This window comes from Netta rufina (assembly GCF_964035555.1).
Source record: "Netta rufina genome assembly, chromosome: 17".
Classification (NCBI taxonomy): domain Eukaryota; kingdom Metazoa; phylum Chordata; class Aves; order Anseriformes; family Anatidae; genus Netta; species Netta rufina.
Genome location: NC_140141.1, coordinates 2,955,663 through 2,980,975, shown reverse-complemented (window position 1 = coordinate 2,980,975; position 25,313 = coordinate 2,955,663). Strand labels below are relative to the sequence as shown.

General features: G+C 39.5%; 1 protein-coding gene across 4 annotated transcripts in view; it reads right to left on the bottom strand.

The window, feature by feature from the left end:
- The window catches only part of SFSWAP (splicing factor SWAP), a 48,445-nt gene extending 44,202 nt beyond the window's left edge, over positions 1-4,243 (bottom strand). For 2 of the 4 annotated variants that reach the window (XM_084297412.1, XM_084297409.1), the window contains exons 1-3: positions 3,857-4,243; positions 1,280-1,449; positions 590-727 (exon numbers count right to left, since the gene is read on the bottom strand). In XM_084297412.1, the coding sequence (XP_084153538.1) occupies positions 590-727; positions 1,280-1,449; positions 3,857-4,119 (571 nt within the window). In that variant the 5' untranslated portion in view covers positions 4,120-4,243. Of the gene's footprint in view, positions 1-589; positions 728-1,279; positions 1,802-1,828; positions 1,966-3,856 lie in introns of those variants that run through there. The other 2 variants (XM_084297410.1, XM_084297411.1) reach the window with 2 other exon arrangements.
- Between the last annotated feature and the right edge of the window lie 21,070 nt (positions 4,244-25,313).

Below are 25,313 nucleotides of genomic sequence, written 5' to 3'. Positions count from 1 at the left end.
TAATTTAACAATCCTAACATAACTAAGACATAGTTCAATAACACTTGAAAGCTTCCGTAAGACTTCCCATTAAAAATACAGTTATCATAATTAAAGATGGGAGCATGAGAACCTGAACTGTGCATTTAAGATCACAAAGAGAAGCATACTACACTGAGAACGATCTTGTTTGTAATTACTAAGGTGGCGAAATCTAAATCTAAAAATTCTACTACGGTTAATTATTGTTTTGTTTGTTTGTTTCTAGTGATCTTTTCCTTCTTGACCAAGAAACATAGTGGTAAAATATTGTCATGTGATGAAATACAAGAATTTTTATGATTAAGAACCTGCAGGACAGCAGAATTAAACTTCTGATCCTGATTACTGCAGTATTGACTATGGTTTATCAGGAAAATATTTTAACATGTCAAGAGAAAGTTTTCACAAAAACTTAGTAACAAACTTCCATAAAAATGTAACCTCTATTTAACCTGAAGTACTTTTGCATTAAAATGCGTGTAAAAACGTCAAAGATTTTCAATCTTGAACTACATGGGAGACAGAGGTGCTTCCTCTTAATTAACCCTCACCGTTTTTAACTCCTTACCTCTTTGTTTTGTGGGCTGATGTTCTTCCTCCTCAGTGGGTTCTGAAGGGTCATAATAATCACTGCCATAACGGAATCCCACTGCATTATAGGTACCATCTTCTGCCAAAGCTTCACTCAGTCTTTTATATTCCTCCTCTTGAACAAAAATACAATTATCAATTAATACAAGATATATTAAAGCTAATGCTTTTAAAAAAAAAGAAAAAAATAATGATTCTTACTTAAGTTTTTAGAAGAGACGTTTTCACCTGTTTTAACTTTCATTTAAAACTGAATAGAAAAAGACAGCATGTAAATATGCTGACCATTTACGTCTCCCTAAAGAGATAAAGGCTGAGGGTTAAGACATTCTAACATGATTATTCACAGAAGAACACTGACTTTCAGTCATACAACACTGAAAAAGAAGCAGGGTGTGTTTATTCTGTTGGTTTTTTTTGGGGGGTGGGGTGGGTGTCTGAAATCCCAGTCTGCCCTCAGAATCAGGGCAGTTTCTGTGTGGATCTATATTTAAACTATCCTGTGGTCCTCTCACATACGCAAAGACTCCCGCTTTTCGAATCCACTGGATACTGTCAAGATAACATCAGAAAAAAAAGAGAGTATAAAATAAGTAGGAGCAAATTTAATTAATTTCAAAATTATTTATTTAAACGTGCTAACTCAGGAAGTTTCCTTGAGCAATACCTTGCCTCGCCTCCTCCTCAAGCAAGTCCGTATGCAAGGCTAAATACCTCTCTTCATCACAGAGGGCTTCTATTCTAGCTTCCTCTTCAGACAACTGATAATCTCTGTTCCACGTGGAATATTCAGCATCATATTCAGAAAGGTCATGCAGGTGACCACGCCCATCATACCTGCAAGATGAAAAAGCTGGTCAATGAAAAAAACTTAGGGCTTGAGTTTATGCGACTACTTAAATACTTACCCATTAAAAATGAAAAAAAAAAATACTTATACGTTAAAGCATATTTCCTTTTAGAAGTTACGTTTAATTTTGCTAATCATTTGTCACCAACTATTGAAAATTTGTTTAATAGGCTAGATTCCTCTCAAAGAAACTAATAAATTATTACAATTAAAGGCAAAGGTATCCTTTAATAGTTTAAGTGGGATCCATTTCCTTAACAGCTCTTACCGTACGTGGTTCAACCAACCAATCAATGTCACTTGCAAAATATGTTTTTCTGGAAAGTCAAATAGCTTACATTCACACAAACCCGAATACATAAATACCTATCCGTAAGAACCAAACGGTCGAAATTTCCTCGCTTCTTTCTGCTAGTCCCGAACTCTCAGGAGATATCTTCACCATAGAAACTTGCGTCCATTGGAGGTAAAATCATGGCTAGGCTCGGCCCCTAGCCATTTGGCTGAGGAAATAAGTTCTGGGTTATGTGATAGAGAGACACACATACATAGGAACAGTAACATATACATGCAATTCAAGGAGGTTCACCGTAAAAACGGCTAAGATCAATGACGTACACTTCCTTTCTACTAAGCAGAAAATTTTATTTGCAAGAAAAGCGTTGCATCAGGATAATGTTTATGCATCAGTAAAAGAAACTGATTGAAAAGTGACAGTAAACTCCACTCCGCTGAGGTGTCTTCCCACACACAACTCTTGACTTGTGCCAACTTGCTAGACCAAAAACAAAGAAAGTAAATATTCTAATAGCAAAGTTAATGAAACACGTAGGTCTGGTTAATCAAGCTCTGTCCACAGGCAAACTTCAACCCATGTCTTCTCATAGCAATGTGCTTTTCTCAAAATGGTGAAAATGAAGACTGCTGCTGGAGATAAAAAGAATCTAAGCTTCCGAAGGAGTTTATAGGATTAGTAAATGCAAGCTTCCTTAACTTACAAATGTATGTTATTTGAACTTTTTAGTATTGTATGTATGGATGTACATGCACATACTTCATTTTTGCTCCCAACAATTTCTGTAATTACAATAAACTGGGTTACTGCTGTACAGAACCACTAAAATGGCCTCTACCTCCTAATGAAATACGCCATACAAGTGAGCTGCCCTTATAAGTGTGCATTATAACACTTCTCATGTAAGTAAAATATAAAATAACTTATTTTTTTTACCCATGTTTTTGTATTTATTGCAACTTAACTAATTAAACTGTAAGAATCCAAAATAGTGCAAGAACATCTCCTTTCCCTGCATTCTTACGGATTTTTTTTTCAAGCTTTTTTTTTTTGTTGTTGTTGAATCGGAACAAGAAAAATCATGCTTAGCATCACACCAATGATGAAATTGGGGGAACAAATATGTATAGTATGTCATGTGATCCTTTTCAACCCAAAACTCTTCCATCTTTCCACTGAATTTTTCAGGATCAGCCAGAACTCCTCTTAAATAGTACTTTCATTGCTCCACTGACATATACCCAACCTGACTTCTGATTTTCTTTCTCCAGATGTATATTCAAAAGATTCATTCTGAATAAATTATTTCTAAATCCCATCCTGAACCAGTGAGACTTCTTAAGAGACCAGAAGAAAAACCAAACCACTAAATTCTGTTATACTTTCTGGCCATGAACCTGTATGTACTGCAAAACAACCTAAAAAGCCACCTCTGCCATAAAATGTGAAGAGCAAACACCCCTAATGAGACCCACTCTGCCACTAACGTAGATTAACGCATGGCACGAGGAAAATGTATTTAGACCATGAATTGCTCTTGGGGTATCACGTCAACAACTTGCAGTCAGATTACACAGGATAAGTATGGAAGCCCCACTTTCGCTAAGGATAAATGGGTAAATGCCTTTTTGCTCCATGCCCTACGCTCTGGCTGCTTAGAGAATGCAGAAAGCTACCTATCAGCATTCCAGTGCAATAAGGCTTCCTTGGTTTCCATGTGAGGATAGACAATAGTAGGGGTTTGCACTGAAAAGGTGCAAAACCTTCACGTTCTCCACTCCACAAACCCTATCCTAGCAAGTGGAAGAGGAAGACACAATGCACTTGTGTCTTAGGACCTCCCCACGCTGCCAGAGAGGGGAACCCCAAGTTCCCGTTGCCTGGGGGATGTCAGCCTTACAACAGCAGCGCTCAAAGCACCCTAGCAGGAGGAGCAGCCCTCCAAGCCTGCCAGCGAAGATTCCCACACATCGATCGGCCAGAGCGAGCCCTCCATTGCTCATCCCCCGCCCTCGCTTGCCCACAGCACAAGGGGAGGAACAGAAAGAGGCTATAACAGGAGATCTCGCAGCAGAGTCTGGGGGTTGTGGTACACCGACCTATCGATCATGATCTTGGGGTCTCCCATCCAAGGAATAAGGTGTCGCCCCTGCTCCTGGTACTGAGCCTTCTCATCATCTCGAAACAGCTTGCAGGCATAGCCGAACACCAGCAGCTCCACACGGCTATTCCCACCTCCACCTCCTCCTCCTCCACCTCCTCCGGGGGGCCCGGGGACCGCTGCCCCGCCTGACAACAACATGAGGGGCGGCGGGCCTGCCTCTTCTGCGCTCCGGCGAGAGCCCCCGACCCCTCCGTACATCACCGGGGGACGCAGCGGGGAGGAGGAAACTCGCAGCAACAGCGACTGTCCGAGAAGCGAGTCCCCCAGGAGGCCGGGCCCGCGCTAAACTCTCCAGCTCCACAGCACCACGGTCGCCATCACCCGAAACAAAATGGCGACGCTTCCTCTTCCGCTGGCCGAGCAGAGGGCGGCCCGGCTGCCGGAGCTCGGCAGATTCGCCTCAGCTTTCGGGACGGGGAACCCGCAGCCCCCGAGGCGCGGTGAAGCTCCGTGCTATCGGCGGCGGCGGGGTGGGGCGGGCGGAACGCTCTGAGGCGACAGCGGCCGGTGGCGTGGTGGCCGCAGTGACGCGGGGGTGTGACGAAAGTGCGGAACCCCGGGGGAGGGGTGGCTCAAGGGAAAAGGGGTCTGGGAGCCGTGGGGGAGGGGCTGGTGGCTGAGGAAGATTTCTCTTGTAGTTGATAAAACACAATATTTGCTAAAACATATATATAGTCTGGGTCAAATTTTCTAATGATGTTTCCCTCAGTGTGATATTATTTTCCTGTTTTTGGTGAAAACCTGTGTAACGTGGCTGTTATATATGGAGTGGTAATTCGTGTCAAGAAAATGGTTGATATTAATAAAGAAGGGAGAGATTTGGGAATGTGGCCATGGGGGTTGGAAAGCCCCACGGTTGAGATAACATCAGACTCTTAACGACGAGGCCATCAGGAATATAAAAGAGTTTAGAGGGAACAAAAAAGGGTGGTTCAGGAGACTCCATGCAGTCTCCGGTTTCTTGTTCTCCAGCTGGTTTCTTGTTCTCCAGTCGTTAAAGCGTGGATGTTTCTGGGTGTTTGCTGTCGTTATATTCAAAGTTGCTTGACCAATGAAAAGTTGTTTTGAAAAGAACTGCTGTGGAGAGAAGGGTATAAGAGGGGAAACTGCCCTCAAGATAAAAGAAGAAAAAGAAAAAGGCAACACGATGAAGTTACATCATCAATAAAGAAGCAGGAAAAAGAAGTGAAGAGGAACAGGCTGGCAGAATGGAGACCACGACGGCGACGGGAGCAGGCACTTTGCCTCATGAAGATAGGTTCACCAAACTCAGCAAACCGCTCAGAGAAGCTCGTACTGAAAGTCGCTGGAAATGGGCGCACTGGAGCTGGAGAGAAGCTCGAGCTGAGAGAAGCAGACCTGTGCACACAACTGTCCCTCTCTGGTAAGCAGCTGCGCATTATGGGGAATCATACGTCCTTAGGAACAAAGACTGTCCTGGTAACCTTACAGCTTATTCTCCTCCTTAACAATCGGACAGTTTATGAGCCTAAAATATGGGACCAAACTGAGGTCAAGGTGTGGGACTCTGCAACTAAAACCGACAAGATTGCAGTGGGATCGCTCGGCACCTGGCGAGCAATCTCTGAGGCCTTAAAGAGCCGTGTGGAGCCACAATTACAAACATGTGGCTTGTCAGATAGTGAGGGAGCTGCGGGCTCCTTTACTGATCCGACTGCTAAGCCATCGGCCCCTCTGCTGCCACAGCCATCGAAGGATTTTGCTGTTACGCCCCCTGATGACCTGAACGTGCCTTTTGACCCAGGCCTATTGGCCTTGAAAAGGAGATGGATATGCTTTTCTTCGATCCGGGAAGAACAGGATACATAAGGCCTGAAGACCGAGTTGCTTGACAACTTAAAGCGAGACACATTGTTCAAAAGGAATGGAAAATGGAGACTTGTTAGTAATCAAGAAAAGGAATGGAAAATGGAGACTGTTAAGTCATGGAACTTAAAGGATTATTTGTTACCTTTCCAGATTGTACGTATGTATAGGCATACTCGGGTTTAGTATGTAAAGCAATGTTCTGTATATTTAGAATGTTTGATGTTTGTGTGTGCGTGTTGGTGGAGCATAGACTCCCTGCACACCCAGCACTGTTTACTTGCCTTTTATACCTTTTATAGCTTTTATACCTTTTAGAAATATTTGTTTTATAAATATCACAAAATTCAGATTGAGTTGAGACTTCATTTATAACAGTGGCCAAGGTGACCCTGCTTGAGCATCAGGGTTGGACTAAATGATCTCTGGAGGTCCCTTCCAGCCTCAACCACTCTGATTCTGTGAAAAACAAACAAAACCCAACCAAACAAACAAAAACAGTAACAATAACAACAACACAAATTACAAAACAAACAAGCAAAAAAAGGAGTAACAACTAAGCTCCTCAGGAACTTAATATGAAGGATCAAGTTGCTTTGCCTAATTTACGATATGTTTTGTAATTAAATGCATCATGTTTTGCAATTCAAAACGGGACTTAAACCATAGCTTTTGTTATGAGGAATTTTGGACACCAATAAACACCGACAGAGCTGCTGGGCTTTTCCAGTACAAACAATTTACCAATGTCACCGCACCCAAGGGAATGAAATATGTAAAATAGTGTGAGAAAAGCAATGCACAAACACTGGAAAAGAAATGGATAGCTTGTATCTGCATCTAGAAATACCTGCTACTTCATAAATTCGGTGAAGAAATGTAAAACTTTTCCTTGAGCAGTTCTTCCAGTTTTAGTCATAAAACTGAGACGTTATCCATGGGGTTACCACAATATATGTGAAAGTGAACTGCAAAATCTCAGTAAACTTTATATAATGATACTTTTAAGTAATTATGATGCACGTACACATATATCTGGAATTCCTTGTGCTATAAAAGATGGTTAAAAAATGAAGTTCTTGAAGTTAACAAATCTGTAACCCTGGAGCATATTTCATGTGGAAGTTATTAGTAACTGATTGCTTCAGAGCCATCGGTGAAGAAATCTGCTAAAGGTAGCTGCTTTGGATATATCTTGCTGTCACGCAAAAGTAATGGCTGAGATGTTTTAATGTAGAGAGTAGTCCTTAGTATAACACTCACCTTTGAGAAACATGGAATACAGACCTGAATACCAAGGAGACGGGGGAACAGGCCTGATCATCATTCCACAATTTTGTACCATTTAGGAAACGCCTGGAGTAAAGAAAAGTGCAGGAGAAAACAATAAAAAGATTAAGGAAGACAAACAAACAAACAAATTGATTTTGAGGGCAGTGTAAAAACGCAATTAAATACTAATATTTGGTGAGGATTTTGTGACTTCCATAAATCTTCTGGTAGTACAAATGATTCAGCAACGTGCCACAAAAATGGCTTTGTGCAGTTAAGTGTAATGAGATGAGATAACTAAAGAATATTTTACCAGGATATCAGCATTTGAGACAAGGGTGTGAACTGTACGTGAGTCAGATAAAGGACAAAAATGGAAATCTTAGTTACAAAGAATGCAATTAGAGAAAGATGGAGGGAGTATTTTAATGAGCTCTTTAACGGTGAAATGGATAAAGGCGAACAAACAGCAATTTTCCAGCCACCTGAGCCATTTGTAGAAGAACCAAGAGGCAATCAGAACACCCAGGAACAATAAAGCACCAGGTGTTGATATTTTTTCCCCCTGAATTATTAAGAACAGGAGGGGGTATGCTAACTGTAAGACTTTAAAACTAATTGGTGCTGGTTTGGTGATTTGAAATTAATGTAAAGAAATGGAAAAGGGGAGCTGCATGCTTATTTCTGAGAAGAGGGACAAAGTGAAACCTGAGGCCTTGAGCAGCATCTCACTGCTTATTGTAGCATGTGATATTTGTGGCTGTTTGTTCACATGTAATTAGCCTGTAAACAGAAGAGAGATTCAGAGAGGCTTCTGCAAGAATGGGACTACTGCACAACAGTTATTTTCAAATTATTAAATACTCAAGGAAAGGTAGTAGGAACATGAGCAGACTGCACACAGGGATCCTTCATGTATTTAAGGAAGCACATAGTAGTACCTTATGAATTTGCATTATAATAATAATAATAAAAATATCTTTATTTTTTTTTTCTTTTTTTTTCCCCCCAATATGTATCAGTAAACTATTCCATTTTAATTTTTGTTCTAATGTATCAGGAAGGAAACTTGGTGCCAGTCATATTATATTTTTTTTTAATTACATTTAAAGACACATCCAGCTTTAATATCAGCTAATAAGAAAATATACTCTGAAATGACTCTAGGCTTCTCTTTTAATGTTTTTATATGGTAGAATGTCCATATTATTTCATATTTCGACACTCAATTAGTCCTAGCTGAACTGGCTGGGAGGAAGAGTAGTTAACTTTAACAGGAAAAAAATAACAAAATGAATCTCTCTCCCTCTTGCTGTTTATATTTTCATTCCATTGCAGATAGGAAAGCAAGAATAAAGCAAGTAAAAACAAACTTTTTTTTTCGTCTTCTCTATTTTAATAGAACTGTAGTCATCTAGTATTGCTTTGTGGCTTACCTTCAGCTAAAAGTGTAGAAAACACATTATTTCTCAGTTCTGAAGTAGGTTTCAAAGAAAAGCATGTTGGGCTGATTTGAAAGAAAAATACCATTTTCCTCACATTTTGTCCTTCAGCAATATAAAGGGATTTTCAAGCATACCCGAAGAACGCATCAAATATTATCCCAGTTGTAGAGGAGAAAAGAAATCTCAGCTGCTGGAATCCCTACTGAAGATATTAGCAAAGGGAGGGGTAAACGGTTCTGCAAAGAAGAGTGCAAAATTTCAGTAATTAAGTAGTTGTAACTTAGGAGTGGGTAGTCATATAAATTCTAAGATGTTACATTCTTTCCTATTGGTTATAGGGAGATGAGACTCTATATGAGTCCATACAGGATTTATTGATGAACACAGCACACTGTTCTTTGTAGTAAAAATTGAAAGCTTGCGTTATCATGATATTACTATTGACACTGACGTTCAAAGTGGGCCTGTTATTTTTGTAGAAAATGCTGTGCTTAGGTTGGAGCCAAGATCTAAGGTTTTTCTGGGTCATCATTTGTTTATTAAGGAACTTGGCATGAACCTGCATGGCCATCAGACTTTATTCTGCCTCAGTGATATCTTGTAACAGAAGAGCTGCCATGTTCTTTAGGGATGTTTGCACAGAACCAGAGTGGTTTACTTGAACACTAAAATTATACATAATTATTCTCTTAAAGAAGATATTCTCTAAATTATCATGACTTTTTGAGCAGATTTTATTGTTACTTCTGCCATTACTGTAGCATCTACATATAAAACATACGGTAATTCCAGTCCAATTGAATTGGAATCACCTTTTAAACACAGAATTGCTATAAAACAGTAGGTAGGTAAACAATTTATGGGTATGTTAATGTCTGCAGTATGTAACTGGCTGCATTAATGACTAGGTGCAGAGTAACAGAGTAGTGGTTGAGGATTTCCAGCTCTTTTTAATTACAAGCTTACTGTAATTCATAGCTTAGTTGCTTGCTTTATTTCCAGAGAGTTACTTCTTGAATGAAGATTATATTTACCTATCTGTCTAAAAACATGAGGTAAAAAGCTCTCTTCTTTTTAACACAGTGCTTTTGTCTATTGACCACCTTTCTTACTCTAACAAGTTACACAGATACGCGATGTTTCCTCTGGTAGGTTGTTTCCTCTGTGAGTGTGTGTGTATTTCACAGCCTGCCAATTTCTATGACTAATTTGGTTACTTACTTTTGGTCTCCTTTCTTGAGGGTGTGTTTAAGAAGCAAAGATGCACTTAAATATAAACAGAAAGCATTAAACAAATGAAAATAAAAAGGAGGGAGGGGATTATTCAGAAAAAGATTGTATTTTTTCCCCCATGATATTTGCCTTGAAAAGGCCCAGCAGGTTCTATCAGACAGTCCTCAAGAGACTAAATGATATAGATCAGCTTGTAGGTGCCATCGTTTGGTTGAAGAAATTTCAGTTCCTGTTGCTTTGATGCAGTACAGCTTAATGTGCAGCTGATTGCAAAATACAATAAAATTAAATAAGCTTGTCCTCTTTTTCCTTCCATTTGCTTTCTCTTTTCTTTATTCAAAAATATCTTTGCAGTTGTATTATATAAAGCATTTTATTACTATGTGCTTGGAAAGAGTAAATTAAAGTTTATGAGTACTGCTAACAATCAATGTTAGATTTGCTCCTGAATTCTCTCATATAGCAGCAGTAGCTTTGTTTTCTTACAGCTTTTCCCCAGAAAAATGATTATGTATGACACATTTCAGTTAAAATGTGTAACAAGCAGTTTCTGTTACTGTACACAAAATGTAGAGCAAATTAAATAGTTTTGAAATGTATTCAGCTTACAATTAACCAAATTCCTTACATTCAGCTTTCATCATAAATTTGCTTTTGTTGTTACTGTGGAAGCCCATGACGTAAGTTCCATAAGGAATGTGTTGTGGTTTTGTTTGCAAAGCATAATATCACTGGATAGTAACTTATGTTCTGGTTTATTTTATTTGTTTGTTTTTAAGTAATATAACGTCTTGCAGATAAATTAATGAAAATGGACTGCTACTTTTTAGATAGAACTGATGCGTTTAAGAGCAACCTTCAAATTTGATAGCTTATCTTTCTTACTGCAAGGAGGTTTTACACCACATTCTTTGTGCAACAAAGCAGCCAACTCTGTGTTACAGTCTGTCCAATTGTATTTAATCTCCTCTTAGCCATTAAGAGGAATTCTCTCTTCTTTTGCAGAAGGTCATAGCTGAATAGGTTTTTGCATATGGAAAATAAACTTATTTTTCCTATGAGCAGTAACATTAGTCATGGTGTGATAGCATTCCTAACTAAACCTTGACAATCATTGATCTGCTACTTGAAGAGAACCCCACTTCATACATAATCAGAGAACATTTACTTCCTTTATTATTTTTAAACTTTGTATCATTGGGAATATATAGATATCAAAAGATCAGTCTGCCTTGTGTAACCCTGTGTTAAAACTGATATTATTTATTTATAATTGCATGGTTAAAGAACCCAAGACATATTCATTAGCTTTAATGGATTGTGAGGCCATATTTATTACTAATAACAACAAGGGAATACAGATTATAAATGGCTGTCATTTTGTATTATAAAATAAACATAGAAGCTAACTACTTGAAAACTTTATGGTTCTTGAAATTCTTCCTTTTGCAAATGAAGTAAATGTTGTTTCTAAGCTGCCACTGCTTATTGAAGCTTCTCTCTCAAATGATGCTGAAGCACTCCTGGCCCTTTGCGTGCTTTAGAAAAATCAGTGCTGAATTCCTATGTGGAAATAATTACTAAAGATTTAGGCCTGCTATTCATTCCTAGAGGAAAAGGATAAGGCAGCAGCAGTTTGTCTTGTTTATTTGCTTCTTTAATGGTCGTTGATTGTCTGTTCTGTGGACACTTTTTTGAAGGTTTTCATTTTATTTGAACCTAATATTTAAATATTTTCTGAAGGACTTACCATTCAGTATAACATGATGAAAAGTTTCTTAGGTGGGAGTGTAAAAGCAGTCACTGATAGACACATTAGCTAGTGCCAGATGGCACAGTTGGACAACATGCTGCATGCTGTTGCTTCCTGCATCTTGAAGTTGCCTATTGTGCAAAGTAGACCTCCAGCAGCACTGTCTTCTGTACGGCTGTATGATTTGCAGAATTATCAAATAGGAAGGCTGAAGGGCCTTCATATTAGTATTGCCAGTTTGCGTAATCAAATTCAGATACTTCTTCCCTCTAATGCTTCAAATTTTCTTGGATGAAAAACCCTTAGATTTCTCTTTCAGCATTAAATGTTTGGCTTCCAAATGTCTCAGCAGTGTCAAATGTTTCATGCTGAACAGCTGGTGCTTTCAGAGTGCTACACACTGTGGCTGCAAATCAGTCGGTGTGAAACCATATGTAATTTGCCACTTTCTTCATTTTTTTTTTCTTTTTTCTTTTAGTGCAATTTGCCATCATCCCTTGTACACAACTTTTGCCTTTCCCATTCACACATAGGCTGGGATCAAGTGACGAACATGGGAGGCCAATGTAGCTGTCACACCTTGACATTGTATCTGCTGGGTATAAATTGTTAGTGTTTCCATGGTGGCAAAATCTGAGACTCAAGTACAAAATAATAAAAAAAGAAAAGCTCAGAGCCACTGGACTTTGAAGTGTGCTTAAATGCTTTATCCTCTGCTACGTTTGATGGAGATAAGATCCATTTCTGAAGGTTGATGAAGATGGAAAAAAATACCAGTACTTAGAGGTATGCATTTGGATCCAATGATTTATTTCAAATACTTCAATCTGAAAAAGGTTTATAAATTTTAGAAAAATAAATTCTAATATAGAATGTCTCTTTCATCACCTAATCAACATTTTCTGCTCAGAAACCTCTCAGCACATACTAGTTCAAAGTGGTGCCTGTCCTGCTGTCTTCCTCTATTGATGTTGTTTTCCACAGCTTCTTTCTCCCATTTTTGACTGCAGCTCTTCATAATACATAATTCTATGAGCAAGGCTCAGGGCATTAATGCTCTGAGGGGAAAAAACTGAGCTACTGACTCTGGAAGCAAACTGTTCCAGACTCTTTTGATGCTTCACAAAGATGCCCCTCTGCTTTATGCAGTTGTTATGGTTTTCCTGGCTTGGAAGTCTGAACTGCTGAAGACATTCAAGTTAATATGTCTTGCTTGTACAGGGAAAACAAAAACATGCTTAATCGTGCTGGATAAGTTAATAAAACCTGCTGTGAGCACATTTGCGATGTGTTATCTTACTACAGACAGACAAGATGTATTTGCATCTCCATACTGTATGCAGTTTTAGCGTATAAGGAGTGCACACACCATAAAAAGACAATGTTGATCAGCATGGTAAGCTCAAGTCTCACCACATAAGCAATCCAAGCCTCAAGATATTTTTCTTATTTTGGTATGCTTTGTACTATACGAAAACTTAAATGAGGAAGATCCCAGCCTAATACCTGCCTCTGTGCAGCCAGAATGATCTGTGTGTCAGTATGGATGCCCAGGCGCATCTGTGCACCTGTGCTGATCCAGTTGTAGCGTGACACTTTCAGTAAAGTTTTCTTCATGGCTTTTTTGTGTTTGCAATCCTAAATCTTTATTCATTCACAGTTTGAATGCAAATGTCCTCATACTGAAGACATTCAGTCTTATCTCAGAATTACTCAATTACTCTGTCATTCTGTTTCTTGAATAATCTGATGGACTAGAGAAAAACTACAAGCAAAAGGTGTGTTAAAGGTCACTCTCTGCTAACTTCTTCAGTAAGCCCAAGGGCTTCTGCTGCTATAGACCTAAGGCAGAAGGACTTGATAATTAGTGCTGTATTGCTTCTGTTCTGATCTGCATAAGCCTGGCCATATCATGTTAAGTAGTTGTCAGAGTGAAGGAGAGCACACCTAAATGTTGTTAACATAGAAAGGAAATAAATGCTGCTCAGCAGTCAGTCATTCCTGATTCCTTCCAGTAGAAGTAATTTACATTCAATACCTTGGTGGCTTCTGGTTAAGAACTTAAGAGTTTGAAATATTGGATCAGACAGCTGGTTCATGTTTCAAAGGAAAATAAAGCAATAACATAAAGTAGGTGTTTGATATGTCTTGGGAAATAAAATTAATGTCTTAGAGATCTAATTTGTGGCCAAAGCAGCAGTATTTTGGTACAGGAGCTCAGGATGGACAACAGTAACATGCACACTGAAATAAGAACGTTAATTATGCATGTAACAGACTATATTGTAAAAGCACTTTATCTCTTTGTCCTATTGATAAAAGCACATCAAAAAATATCATCCACACAGAGTGATCCCTAAAGTCTGGAGCAATGAAACTCCCCCTGAGGCTCTGAGGTAGTATTTCACAGCAAACCTCTTATTTTCCAGGGTGTTTTGAAGGTAAGTTGATTTCTGGAAGCTTTATGCAGACTCCATAAATTCAGTTTCTGCAAAGGGAACTATCTTGAGAAAATTACAAAAGATAAAAAAAAAATCTGAAAGACACAGAATATCCAGCATGAGGATTTGGCTTAAGCCTTGAGCCTGCAGACAGACTGTTCCACTTGTTCTCCAGCATTTTGGCTGAGGTTACATTATTCTTTATTATTAAGCCTTCTTAAATAACAGATGTGCCATGCAGGAAGCTAGCATCTGCTGCTGAAGGGTCCTGATTTTTACCCCCCTATCTTTTTAGAGCAGTTTGTTACTCTTTCCCTGTTGCATTTCTTGAGAGCTAACAGTTGCCAGCAGACTAGTATTTCACTGAGCAAGGACAAAAATACAGCCACGTGAATCATTTCTCTACACTTCTGCCAAGACTTGGATCAATGGAAAGCTCTTAACGCTAAATGGCATATATGTGTGTGTAACCTATGTGTACGTGAGGGTGTGACTGTTTTGCTAGCAAGAGGAGAATGAAGAGCACTTACTTCCTTGAATTTCTGCTCTTGTCTCTTGACCTGAGCACAGATTTAAAGGGCCTTGACAAGGAACACTAAAGGAAGTGATTACAAGGATTACAGCGTATTAATAATTGGCTGCGTTTGACTTATGAACATTAATCACTGAACTTCTGTGCCAATGTGGAGACAGGGGAATGGACTGAGTTTGGGCTGTGAAGCTGAATGAACATCAGTCAGCCGCGATCACTGAACCGAGAGTCTGAGGTGCAAACCAGGCCCAGATGCAAACTTTACCCAGGATACAGACATTAAGCTGAATATTTAGAAAATATTTTCTTTTAAAACACAGAGGCTGACTAAAAAGCTTTTAATGCCTTTGTGGGAGAACTTTGACAGCAGAATAAATGTCTCAAGCATAACTATATTTGTGTAAACAGGACATCAGGATTAGAAAAATCCTGAAACTCTGCAAAAGGGACAATCTGCGTTGAGCTCAGACACCAGTGAAGCCACAATGGAAAAAATACCTTAACAGAAAGCTGCTGCCAGACCGAGCATCTTCTCAGAAAATCTGAAGGAACCCAAATTTACTGTGCTCAAAAAGTTCCATGATTTAACAGGGACAGAATGGGATCATCTTTATACTGCAGCAGGGCACAGACACTTCTTGCTTTTTTGGTTGCTTATTATGTTGGTGCCTCCTCACAACCTGCTGTCTTTATAAGATTTGTTTCTGGATCATATTCTGTTAATTAATTATGCACCTAATGGTATCTGCAAAAGGTCAATATGGTTTTGGAATGTGTTTGAGCAATGGAATAGTCTGTTTGCAGTGCTGGACTTCACAGCTATGCTCACAAAGCAGTCTGTGACTTTGTTCTTCTATCAGTAGTTTTGAACATAAGCAACAGAGTGCATAAAGGACAAATAGAAAATGGGACATGAACAATTTTAGAGCAGAAAAATCTGTAGATACAGTGGACAGTAGAAACATTGGAGACCAAGGCTTAGCTTTGTCCGGCTCTGAGCAGGGAATGAAATCCTCCTCAGAAAAGGCAGTAAGCCTTGGGTGGTTGCCAGTCTGGTGTGTTGTATTTGCCATTTCACTCTGTTTTTTAAGGGGAAAGGGGAAATCTGTTGCAATGAAACATACAACTAAAACAGGATTTCAAAACCTACATTTCACAGAATGGACATTTTTCAACTTTTTTTTTTTTTTCTTTTTCCCCCAAGGAATCTGAAATTACATTACATGTAATTAACACAATTTAGAGATGTTTGTGTTTTGCCAGTTCTGTGCCACACTTTTTGACCTTCAGTAGAATGAGCTGGTTTGCAATCTGCCCTGCAAAGATTTACAGAAGCACTAATGCTTAAGAGAAAATTCCCACTTCTCTCTGATTCAAAAACTTGGAGAAACTCACAGTGAAGGATTTTGGCTGATCATTCATCTTTGGGGGGAAAAATAAAAATGGCTCATTTGTTCCTGCCTAATTAGTGCCAGGGCTGGGTGTTTGGAAAAAAAAAAAAAAAAAACAAACATGTAAGAAACTCAGACTTCTAACCACATCAAAGATACCTACTTGGAGCACTTTTTTTTTTTTTTTTTTTTTTTCTTGTTGTTTTACGTGGACATGGTAACTGCAATATAGTTGAAGAGGGCTAACAGTTGCAAGAAGCAAATACCATTGTGTTCCCGTGTTCCCACATGGATAGCTGTCTGCAGAAATACGTTATCTAAGAAACCACTGCAGGCAGTTTTGTCGCTAGACAGGATCTGACTACACAACCGTTTCCCAAACGTGCACTTCGTGCAGGATTATTTAAAGCTGACTTTCTCCTAGGATGCTTCTGTCTTGGCAGGCTTCTGAAGAAGCATTTTCCTTTCTCCCCACAACTGGTTCCTGACGCTATTTCCCCAACATTCACTTTTCTTGTTTTTATCAAGCCTTTTCAAAGGTTTATGCTGAGCAAAAAATACATTCAGTTATACCAAAGGATGACCTTTTTCTATAATGAGTCTTAAAATTCAGACTGTCAGAAGAGTAACGCCACAAATGCCTCCACTCTGGGCCTTTCTCCTGTGTGGTAATCTGCTCTAGCTGCTTTATTGAAGTCTGGTAAGTTCATTCTTCCTCTGAGACCTGGTCAACTCACAAGACAAGGAAATGATAATCTTTTCATCCCTCCAACTTCAATTCCACATTGCATCTGATCTTAGTTTTTCTTTATAAACAGTATATTAACAACAAAAAAGTCTTAAAAATTCTGCAATACATCTTTCTTTTGATGGTCTATGTATTGTTCTACAATAAATCCAGTACGACCCACTTCCTATCCTGAGAGTGTATCTTGCTCGGATATAATGAAGCTCACAATAAATAAAAATAAAATTCCCAAATGATTCTGTGTACTTAGCCAGCGAAGTGTGACTTCCTAGCATGAGACTGCAGCATGGAGCTTAATTATTTTCTGTGCAATTATTCTGGCATTTTTACCTGGTTCCCTCCTTAGGCAATCATCTCTGATGTTATTGAGGTATTGCTGAGAGAAGGCTGAGTGAAATATGAGTATAAATAACTTCAGATCTGGCCAGCCAAAACATCAAAAAACAAACAAAGAAAAAGAGTGTTAAATTGGCCTTGAAGCTTTTTTTCCAAGGCTGCCTGAAAATGTATCCTGAAAATAATTTTCGGCTTCCCAAAACTGTAACACTATCATGCTTGAAGTGTTGGCCATGGTATTTTCCACTCATGCATAAATTTTCAGCCTGACTTTATTTTTTTCCTGAGAAAAGTGGTTTGGAAGTTAAAACTGATAGGGACAGTGGCATTTTGTGGCAATTTTTTAACATACACATATATATATAAAACTATTTTTCTACCTCTACATGTTGGAAGAAGCACAGCTTAGAATTTGTCAGTGGTGTTGAAAATGGCAAAATGTTTTGCAGTATTTATGTCATTCTTGCTGTCAGAAGCCTTCGAGAAGCGTGCAACTGCCTGTATATCCTGGGAGCCTCTGCTGTATGCCAATGGCCAGTTCCAGGCTAAAGGGAAAATACAGTCCAAAAATATATTCCTTCCAGCTGATGGTAAGAAAAGAGCAGCAGTGCTCAGTGATGTCCGAAGGACTGACTAGCTCAGTGAAGTCATGTTATTGGAATATATTGCACATTCAGAGCTATTACAGAATAATTTGATACTGGACACAAAAGGGCTAGCAATGCAGGCTAATGAGGAGATCAGCCACTGATGCTTTCATGTTCTATGCAGTGAAGGCAGAAGGAAAAATCTGTCTTCTAAGATTACTGAAAAGGGATTATCCTTGATCATAGTTTCCTATGAGTTCAAAGGTACAATTTAGTTCTCCTGTGCTATTTTTCACATGCTCTGTGCCAGGGAAGTTCTGGGTCTTTTGGACAGCAGGCTGAAATCTTCCTGAGACTTTATTTATGCAAATGGCTTGTCAGCAGCAAAGCAGAATTGACACATACATTGCACACTGGATAGTGGGATTTTCACTCGTCTTTCTTAAGTACAGAATAGCAAAAGGTAGATATTTGTGAAGATGAAAAAGTTTATGGAATTTGAAAACTAACCTTTAAGGTTGAATCTTTGAGATACCTCTCAATATTTTACACAGTGACATCTTGTCCTTTTTAAAGTTCACTGGGAAACTACCTAGTAATCAGTGTTAAAAAAAAAAAATCCAGCTTATAGTTTCATGTTGATTATCTGCATTTCCCACTTGAAACAAATACTCTGCTTCAGTAAGGGTTCTGTGTATAGCACAGAAATCCTAAGAATGGTCGTTTGTTCCTGCGTGTTTGGTAATCCCTGCTTTGTAGTGTGATGGCTTTAATCCCCTGGGTGGCAGGAGGAGAATTTAGCTGGATTTCAGGAGAAAGGGGAAGCCATGTACAGTAGATGCCAACTGTTAACAATGATTTTTTTCTTTAACCATGATGTTAAAGAAATGCTGCTGTAATTTACTAGTACTTTATTATTTACAGAGGATTATTTACAGAAGTCAGTATTTTTTTCATTTTAGCCTTGGTCAAAAAGGCCATTGAAAAGACATGCCATTTTTCTTTCAACTTAACAGCACAAAGGCAAATTTCTTTACTAAATACTATCATTAAAGATAATACTCAACCTATTGTTCTTTTCTGATAACTTTCCATGTTACACCTGATTGTCCAAGCCCCTCAGTTGCCTTTGCCAAGAACCAAGGTCTGAAAAGTATTTTGTCAGCTTCAATACAGGAATAGTTTTTCTCAAATAATGTCAGAATAAAGGCAAAAGCCCTAAATGAAATTAAAGATTAGGGTTTTACTTCCTCCCTCTTGTTCTTATTTGTTTCTGAGGTGCAAGTTATTCAACTTTTATAAGAAAAACAGTTTGTGTGTAACAAGGGGTAATGTTGTAGTACTCAGTATAAAGAAAATACTGCTAGCAGAATGTTTTCTTTGCATCAGGGAGGCAGTTACCACCACTTGGATTTCTTTTTAACCATTTAAAATAATAAAACTCTTAAGCAACACCTATTCACTATTCTAGAATGTGATTGCATCTTTTCCTGCAGAATAAGGAAAGCTATTAAACATTTTCTTCAGTGCCACAAGGTTAAGCATGTAACAGCTTGCCAGTGTTTTTCAATTTTGGTGGAGTTCTGAGCAGCCTGCTTGATTTCTGGGCAATGTAGGTTCTTTATATTCCCGTCTCCAAACCCTAGATATCCAGAGATGTCCTAAAGCTTTTCATTCTGAAATCACCAGCTGTTTTTAGATATGGAGAAACCAGCTATGTTGGGCAGATTAGTCTGCCTGGCCTGTTGGCTGACCTTTAATTCCTAAGGAGGCAGGAAATGCACCAGTTTGCTGCAACTTTCCAGTCCCTGGAGCATGCAGCTGTTTTTAAAACCTTTCTAGCAATCAACTCTGAGATTATGGACAGCATTGATCAGGACATAGCTTAAAAAAAAATAAAAAAATCCCACTAACACCAACAAAACACAAAAGCAAACAAACAACACCAAAGAAATGCACAGAAAATACAATAAAAGAATTTACTTTACAGAATTTTAATCTTTAATTAAAGGATCTTGTGTTTTTTCTCTGCGCAGTTCTGTTAGCTGTTTGAGTTGGTCTCAAACAAACATGAGTTTCTGTAATTAGTTACTTTGTTCTTTGATGTGTTTTCCATTAGAAGTAAATAGAAGGACAGAATCAACTGCAATTTTGAATAAATTAACATTTGTACAGGAAATATTTTCATGATTATGCTTCAATGTATGCATATTGTACAGTTAATTTTCTGCTTAAAAGTCTTCAAACACCAAGTAGAAGTTTACTCTTGAGCAAATTGCTTACAATTCCCAACAAGGAACAAGAAGTAGCTTATTAACCAGTTGTGACCTCTTTTGATTTCAGATGAATAAAACTGAATTTTGTCTAAGTTTCTTCTTAACATGCTATTTTGGAGTTGCTCTGTAATTAAATGCTTGTGTTTGAGCAATATAAAAACCTTAATTAAAAAGGCAGAACCTCTCTTTTGACAACGTGTTATAAAAAGATTCTGCTGTTGAGCAATACTCTCTTTTAACTGCAATATGTGAAAATTATTCTCGCCTATGTTTCTAAAAGCCTCCGTTTCAGTGTCAGTGAGCTTTGAAAGCAGTGTTCATTGCTCTGCCGAGCTCTGAGAACCACAAGGGTTTGCTTGTCCCACCACTGGCTGCTGCTACTTGCAGTGGGCACCTGGCCTCTGGCAGGCTGGTAAGAGCATGGCCAGGTCTGCCGAGGGCTCTGCAGTGCTCAGCCCCCTTCCCTATGTGGGAATTTGTAGGACAAAATCTTTCCACTCAAAATACATTAATTGTGCTTTTACTCACCCCTGATGCTTGTCAATGGAAGAGGGAGGACTAATCAGTGGTTATTTTGAAAGCACTCTGTCTTTGTCTCTGGGCGGCTTTAAGCGTGCGAAAAGAATTGAAGGTTTCCTTGAAATTTCGCCATTGTCTGCCTGAGCAGTAATTGCTGCAAAGTGGTACCATCCCTATTTTCTTTTCCTGCAAGCATGGTTAATTAAAATTTTAGATTCACGATCTGTGAAGATAACTATCAGCTCTAAGCAGCATCTCGTCAATCAAACTCTCCCCAGTTAGTACCCTTTTATCTCCAGTCACAAGAGTAACTGTTGGAAGGTTGCAGTGCTTCCTAGCACCAGCTGAAACCTTGTTTGGGGAAATTAAAACAAAACAAAACAAAACAAAAAAGTATTTGTAAAATCCCAGTTTGAGGTAGGAGGATGGCTTGGAAATGTGTATGGCCAAGACTGCAAGTTTAACTGGAAGTGGGATGAGCTTTTCAATTTTTAGTGTATGTAGTTATTCAAGAGATTCACAGATGTTTCAATTACAATGAAGTAGTGTTTTCATGGGAAAAAATGTGTTAAGTCCTATGTAATGTTTTTGTAAGAATCAGAAGATGGAAACGGAAGCCAGACATATGACAGTTAAAAAGATCAGACATAGATTGCAAATACTACAATAAATCCATAGTTCTCTGACCTCAGACATCTTTGAAGTAATATTAAATATATTTTTGGAAGATTAACTCTAGCAGAATATGAGTTAACTTTAGTCAAATGTAAATAATTGCTCTAGGTTGAAGAGCGATACTTTTCCAGAAAGCCATTTGATTTGACCTTCTGGGAGGCTGCCTGAGGGTGGAATGTACCTGCCTCCAAGGGGCTTGGAGCAGAGCTGAGGAGCTGTGGTGTTTGTGTTTCATAGAATCATGGAATCATAGAATATCCCGAGTTGGAAGGGACCCATAAGGATCATCAAGTACAACTCCTGGCACCACACAGGTCTACCCAAAAGTTTAGAGCATGTGACTAAGTGCACAGTCCAATCTCTTCTTAAATTCAGACAGGCTTGGTACAGTGACTACTTCACTGGGGAGCCTGTTCCGGTGTGCAGCCACCCTCTCGGTGAAGAACCCCCTCCTGATGTCAAGCCTAAACGTCCCCTGCCTCAGCTTAACACCGTTCCCGTGAGCCCTATCACTGGTGTTTACAGAGAATAGGTCACCTGCCTCTCCACTCCCCTTCGCGAGGAAGTTGTAGACTGCGATGAGGTCCCCCCTCAGCCTCTTCTTCTGAACAGGCCCAGTGACCTCAGCCACTCCTCATATGTCTTCCCCTCTAGTCCCTTCACCATCTTTGTCGCCCTCCTCTGGACACTCTCCAACAGTGTAATGTCCTTCTTGTACTGTGGTGCCCAGAACTGCACACAGTGCTCAAAGTGAGGCCGGAACAGCGCAGAGTAGAGTGGGACAATCACTTCCCTCGACTGACTAGCAATGCCGTGCCTGATGCACCCCAGGATACAGTTGGCCCTCCTGGCTGCCAGGGCACACTGCTGGCTCATATTCAACTTGCTGTCAACCACAACCCCCAGATCCCTCTCTGGAGGGCTGCTCTCCAGTGTCTCATCGCCCAGTCTGTACGTATAGCCAGGGTTGCCCCGTCCCAGGTGCAGGACTCAGTACTTGCTTTTGTTAAACTTCATGCGGCTGGTGATCACCCAGCTCTCCAATCTGTCCAGGTCTCTCTGCAAGGTCCACAACTCCTCCAAGTTTGGTGTCGTCGGCAAATTTGCTCAGAACACCTTCTAGTCCTACATCCAAATCATTTATAAAAACATTGAAGAGGACTGGCCCTAAAATGAAGCCTTGAGGGACCCCACTAGTGACCATCCACCAGACAGATGTGGCCCCATTTACCACAACCCTTTGGGCCCTGCTCGTCAGCCAATTGCTCACCCATTGGATGATGTTTTTGTTAAGTTGTATGCTGGACATTTTGTCCAGTAGGATCCTATGGGAAAACATGTTGAAAGCTTTGCTGAAGTCCAAAAAGATCACATCACCTGTTTTCCCTTGATCGACTAGGTGGGTGATCTTATCATAAAAGGAAATCAAATTTGTTAGGCAGCACCTACCCCTCATGAACCCATGTTGGCTGGGACCAATGACTGCATTGTCCCCCAGGTGTGCTTCAAGGATCTTCTCCATAATTTTACCAGGCACTGACGTGAGACTGACAGGCCTGTAATTGCTAGGGTCTTCTTTCTTACCGTTCTTGAAACTTGGCACAACATTTGCCAGCTTCCAGTCTACTGGGACCTCTCCAGATTCCCAAGATCGTTGAAGAATACTTGAGAGAGGTCCCGCGATGACATCAGCCAGCTCTTTAAGCACCCTGGGATGAATCCCATCCGGACCCATGGACTTGTATGGATCCAGGTGGAGCAGCAAATTCCGCACACGTTCAGGGTCAGTTGGGAGTTGATCATTCCCACCATCATGGTCGTCCAGCTCAGGGCACCCGGGGTCCTGAAGCCCATCATCACCAATGAAGACAGAGGTGAAGAATGCATTAAACGTCTCTGCTTTGCCTATGTCATTGTGAGGAGACCTTCCCTGTCAAGTAGTGGACCTATGTTTTCTTTGGTTCTCCTTTTTCTGTTAACATATCTAAAAAAAATGTTTTTATTGACTCCCACAGACATGGCCAGCTTCAACTCTAGTTGGGCTTTGGCCCCACGAATTTTCTCCCTACAAACATGAACAGCATCCCTGTATTCCTTCCTTGCCGCCTGACCCTCCTTCCAGCAGCCGTACACTTTCTTTTTTCACTGGTCAGCCAGGCCGGCCTTCTGCCCCACCTGCCTGACTTCCAATATTTTGGAATTGCATGATTCATGCTAGCCTTGAGTAAAATGGAATGAAAAATTGTGGTGGGCCCCAGGAGGATATTGTGTTTGTGGAAACAACTAAGTGAAGAACATTCTGGGGAGACCGAGCAAGCTACATGCTACACCATGAAGTAAGAGCATTAGTACAGCTTCTGGGCTAATAGCCTACTGTGAAAACATCTTGAACACAATGGGAAATGGGAACATTACAGCTTCACACTCATGTAAGCTAATGCACTCTGCTAAACAGGATGTTTCCCCATCAGCTGCTAATGATGAAGAGGGAACACACTGTTCTGGAGACTCCTTTTCCATTTATGAGTAGTGGTAATTGAATAGCAGGCATTTGGAAAACACATAAAGGGTTTTTACAGATTAATCTTAACCAGGGCGTCTGCTTGGCTCTTAACTTGCTGGTCACATGGTCGAGCTGAATGTACGACTCACCTCTGCAGCAGGGCATAACCTCTGCTGCCTCCTCACAGCCTTCGATTTGACTTTCTATCCACAGGCCTGACTGTGTCAAATATATCACTGAACACTGCTCACTGACAATTTATGGATCCTCATTCTCAAAGCAGTACTCAAGAAATCAGCAGCATAAATGTAATAAAGGATCTTAGGGTGTCCACTGGGGCAATTCAAATGTTTCTGTGCTCACATATAGGAGATAAGCTGCCACGCCAACACCCGTTGGTTTGTTTTTATAAAAATGTATTCTTGTGCTCTGAGCTACTTGTTATTGTCTTCGGTTCTGATAGCACAGGGAAAGAATGGCACATTTACTATAAATCAGTGCATGGTTCTGCCTTTCTGTTGAGAGAAATATTGTTTATTAGAACAGCAGTTGGCAGCACTTGCTGGCAACTTTTCTCATCTATTTCAGTGATAGATAGTAGTGGTCTTGCTGCATGGCTGGATGCATCTTTGGCCGTATGCTGTTTTGCTCTTCATATAGGAATAGTGTATGGTTTGAGGCTCTCTATGAATGTGTTGTAGTCTGTTATACAAACCTAATTTCACAATAGCTGATGCATATTGTTTCTTTTCAAGTTTGTTTCATCAATCCAGAACAACTTGTGAGGATTAAGCTCTTGTAAAAAGATGTGCAGATAATTTGTACAGTGAAATCTGATTGTACCCTGAAAATACAAAAATACAAATATATTATTGTGGGTAACTTCAAACTAATCAGTATTAGTGATGTGCGAACTAAAACAGGTCAGCTCCATGCAGAAATGGGGTAGGGTCTAGCCAGAAGAAAAGATATTTTGTTGTCTTTCTTGTTCAGAAGATGCTCAACAATGCACAAGGAGTGTAGCAAAACTGACAACTTGCTCCAGATTTTCAATCCTAGTCCAGTGATTTGAGCAGAGGCACAGCTTTTTTGACTCCTTAAAATTAGCTGTCCCTGACTGGAGTCCATATAAAGGTTTTGCCTCAGGAATTGTTTGATCTTTTTCTAAACTTTATTATAAAATATGTACATTACAGTTAATTGGGGTCTGGAGCTCATGAAACATTGCTGTTTTCTTTCATAGTAAGCAGGGAAAAAAACTGAGCTACATGCTTACTACCACATTTAAGAATCTGTCAAACACCTAATTTGCTGAAGAAAACCTGCACAAATTTTTAACACAACTGAGCTGAAGCTGAGTAATAAAACTTGGATCCTGGTCAAAACTGAATTATACACAAAAGTGTTGTGCAGTCATTCTGGTCTGATCCTTCAGGTCAAAAGCAGTAGATGCTGTACAACTTCCAGCCTAACAGCACCAAGGTGCAGGACAGGAGGCCTGTTCTTGGGCATGTCAGCAGTAACTAGTGAATGCAGGACAGATGTATTTAATTATACTTAAATAGAGGGTCCTTAACTAAAACAATAATAATAATAATAAAATCTCAACAACAGCAAATAGTAATATCTTAAGAAAAAAAATAAAAAAAATCCCAATATGACCAAAGAAGTCTGAAATTTTACTCAAATTAGTTAAAAAAAAAAATAAAAAAAAGCTCATTATTCTCCTACCAGGCAGCTGCTGTGCTTGGTAATTAGGGAAAGAAATGAAAAGCCTTCAGTTCAGCTGTGTATATTGTTTTTAATGCACCAGTGGAAGAGCAGGCATACCAGGGTCTATGAGAGATTTCTGCT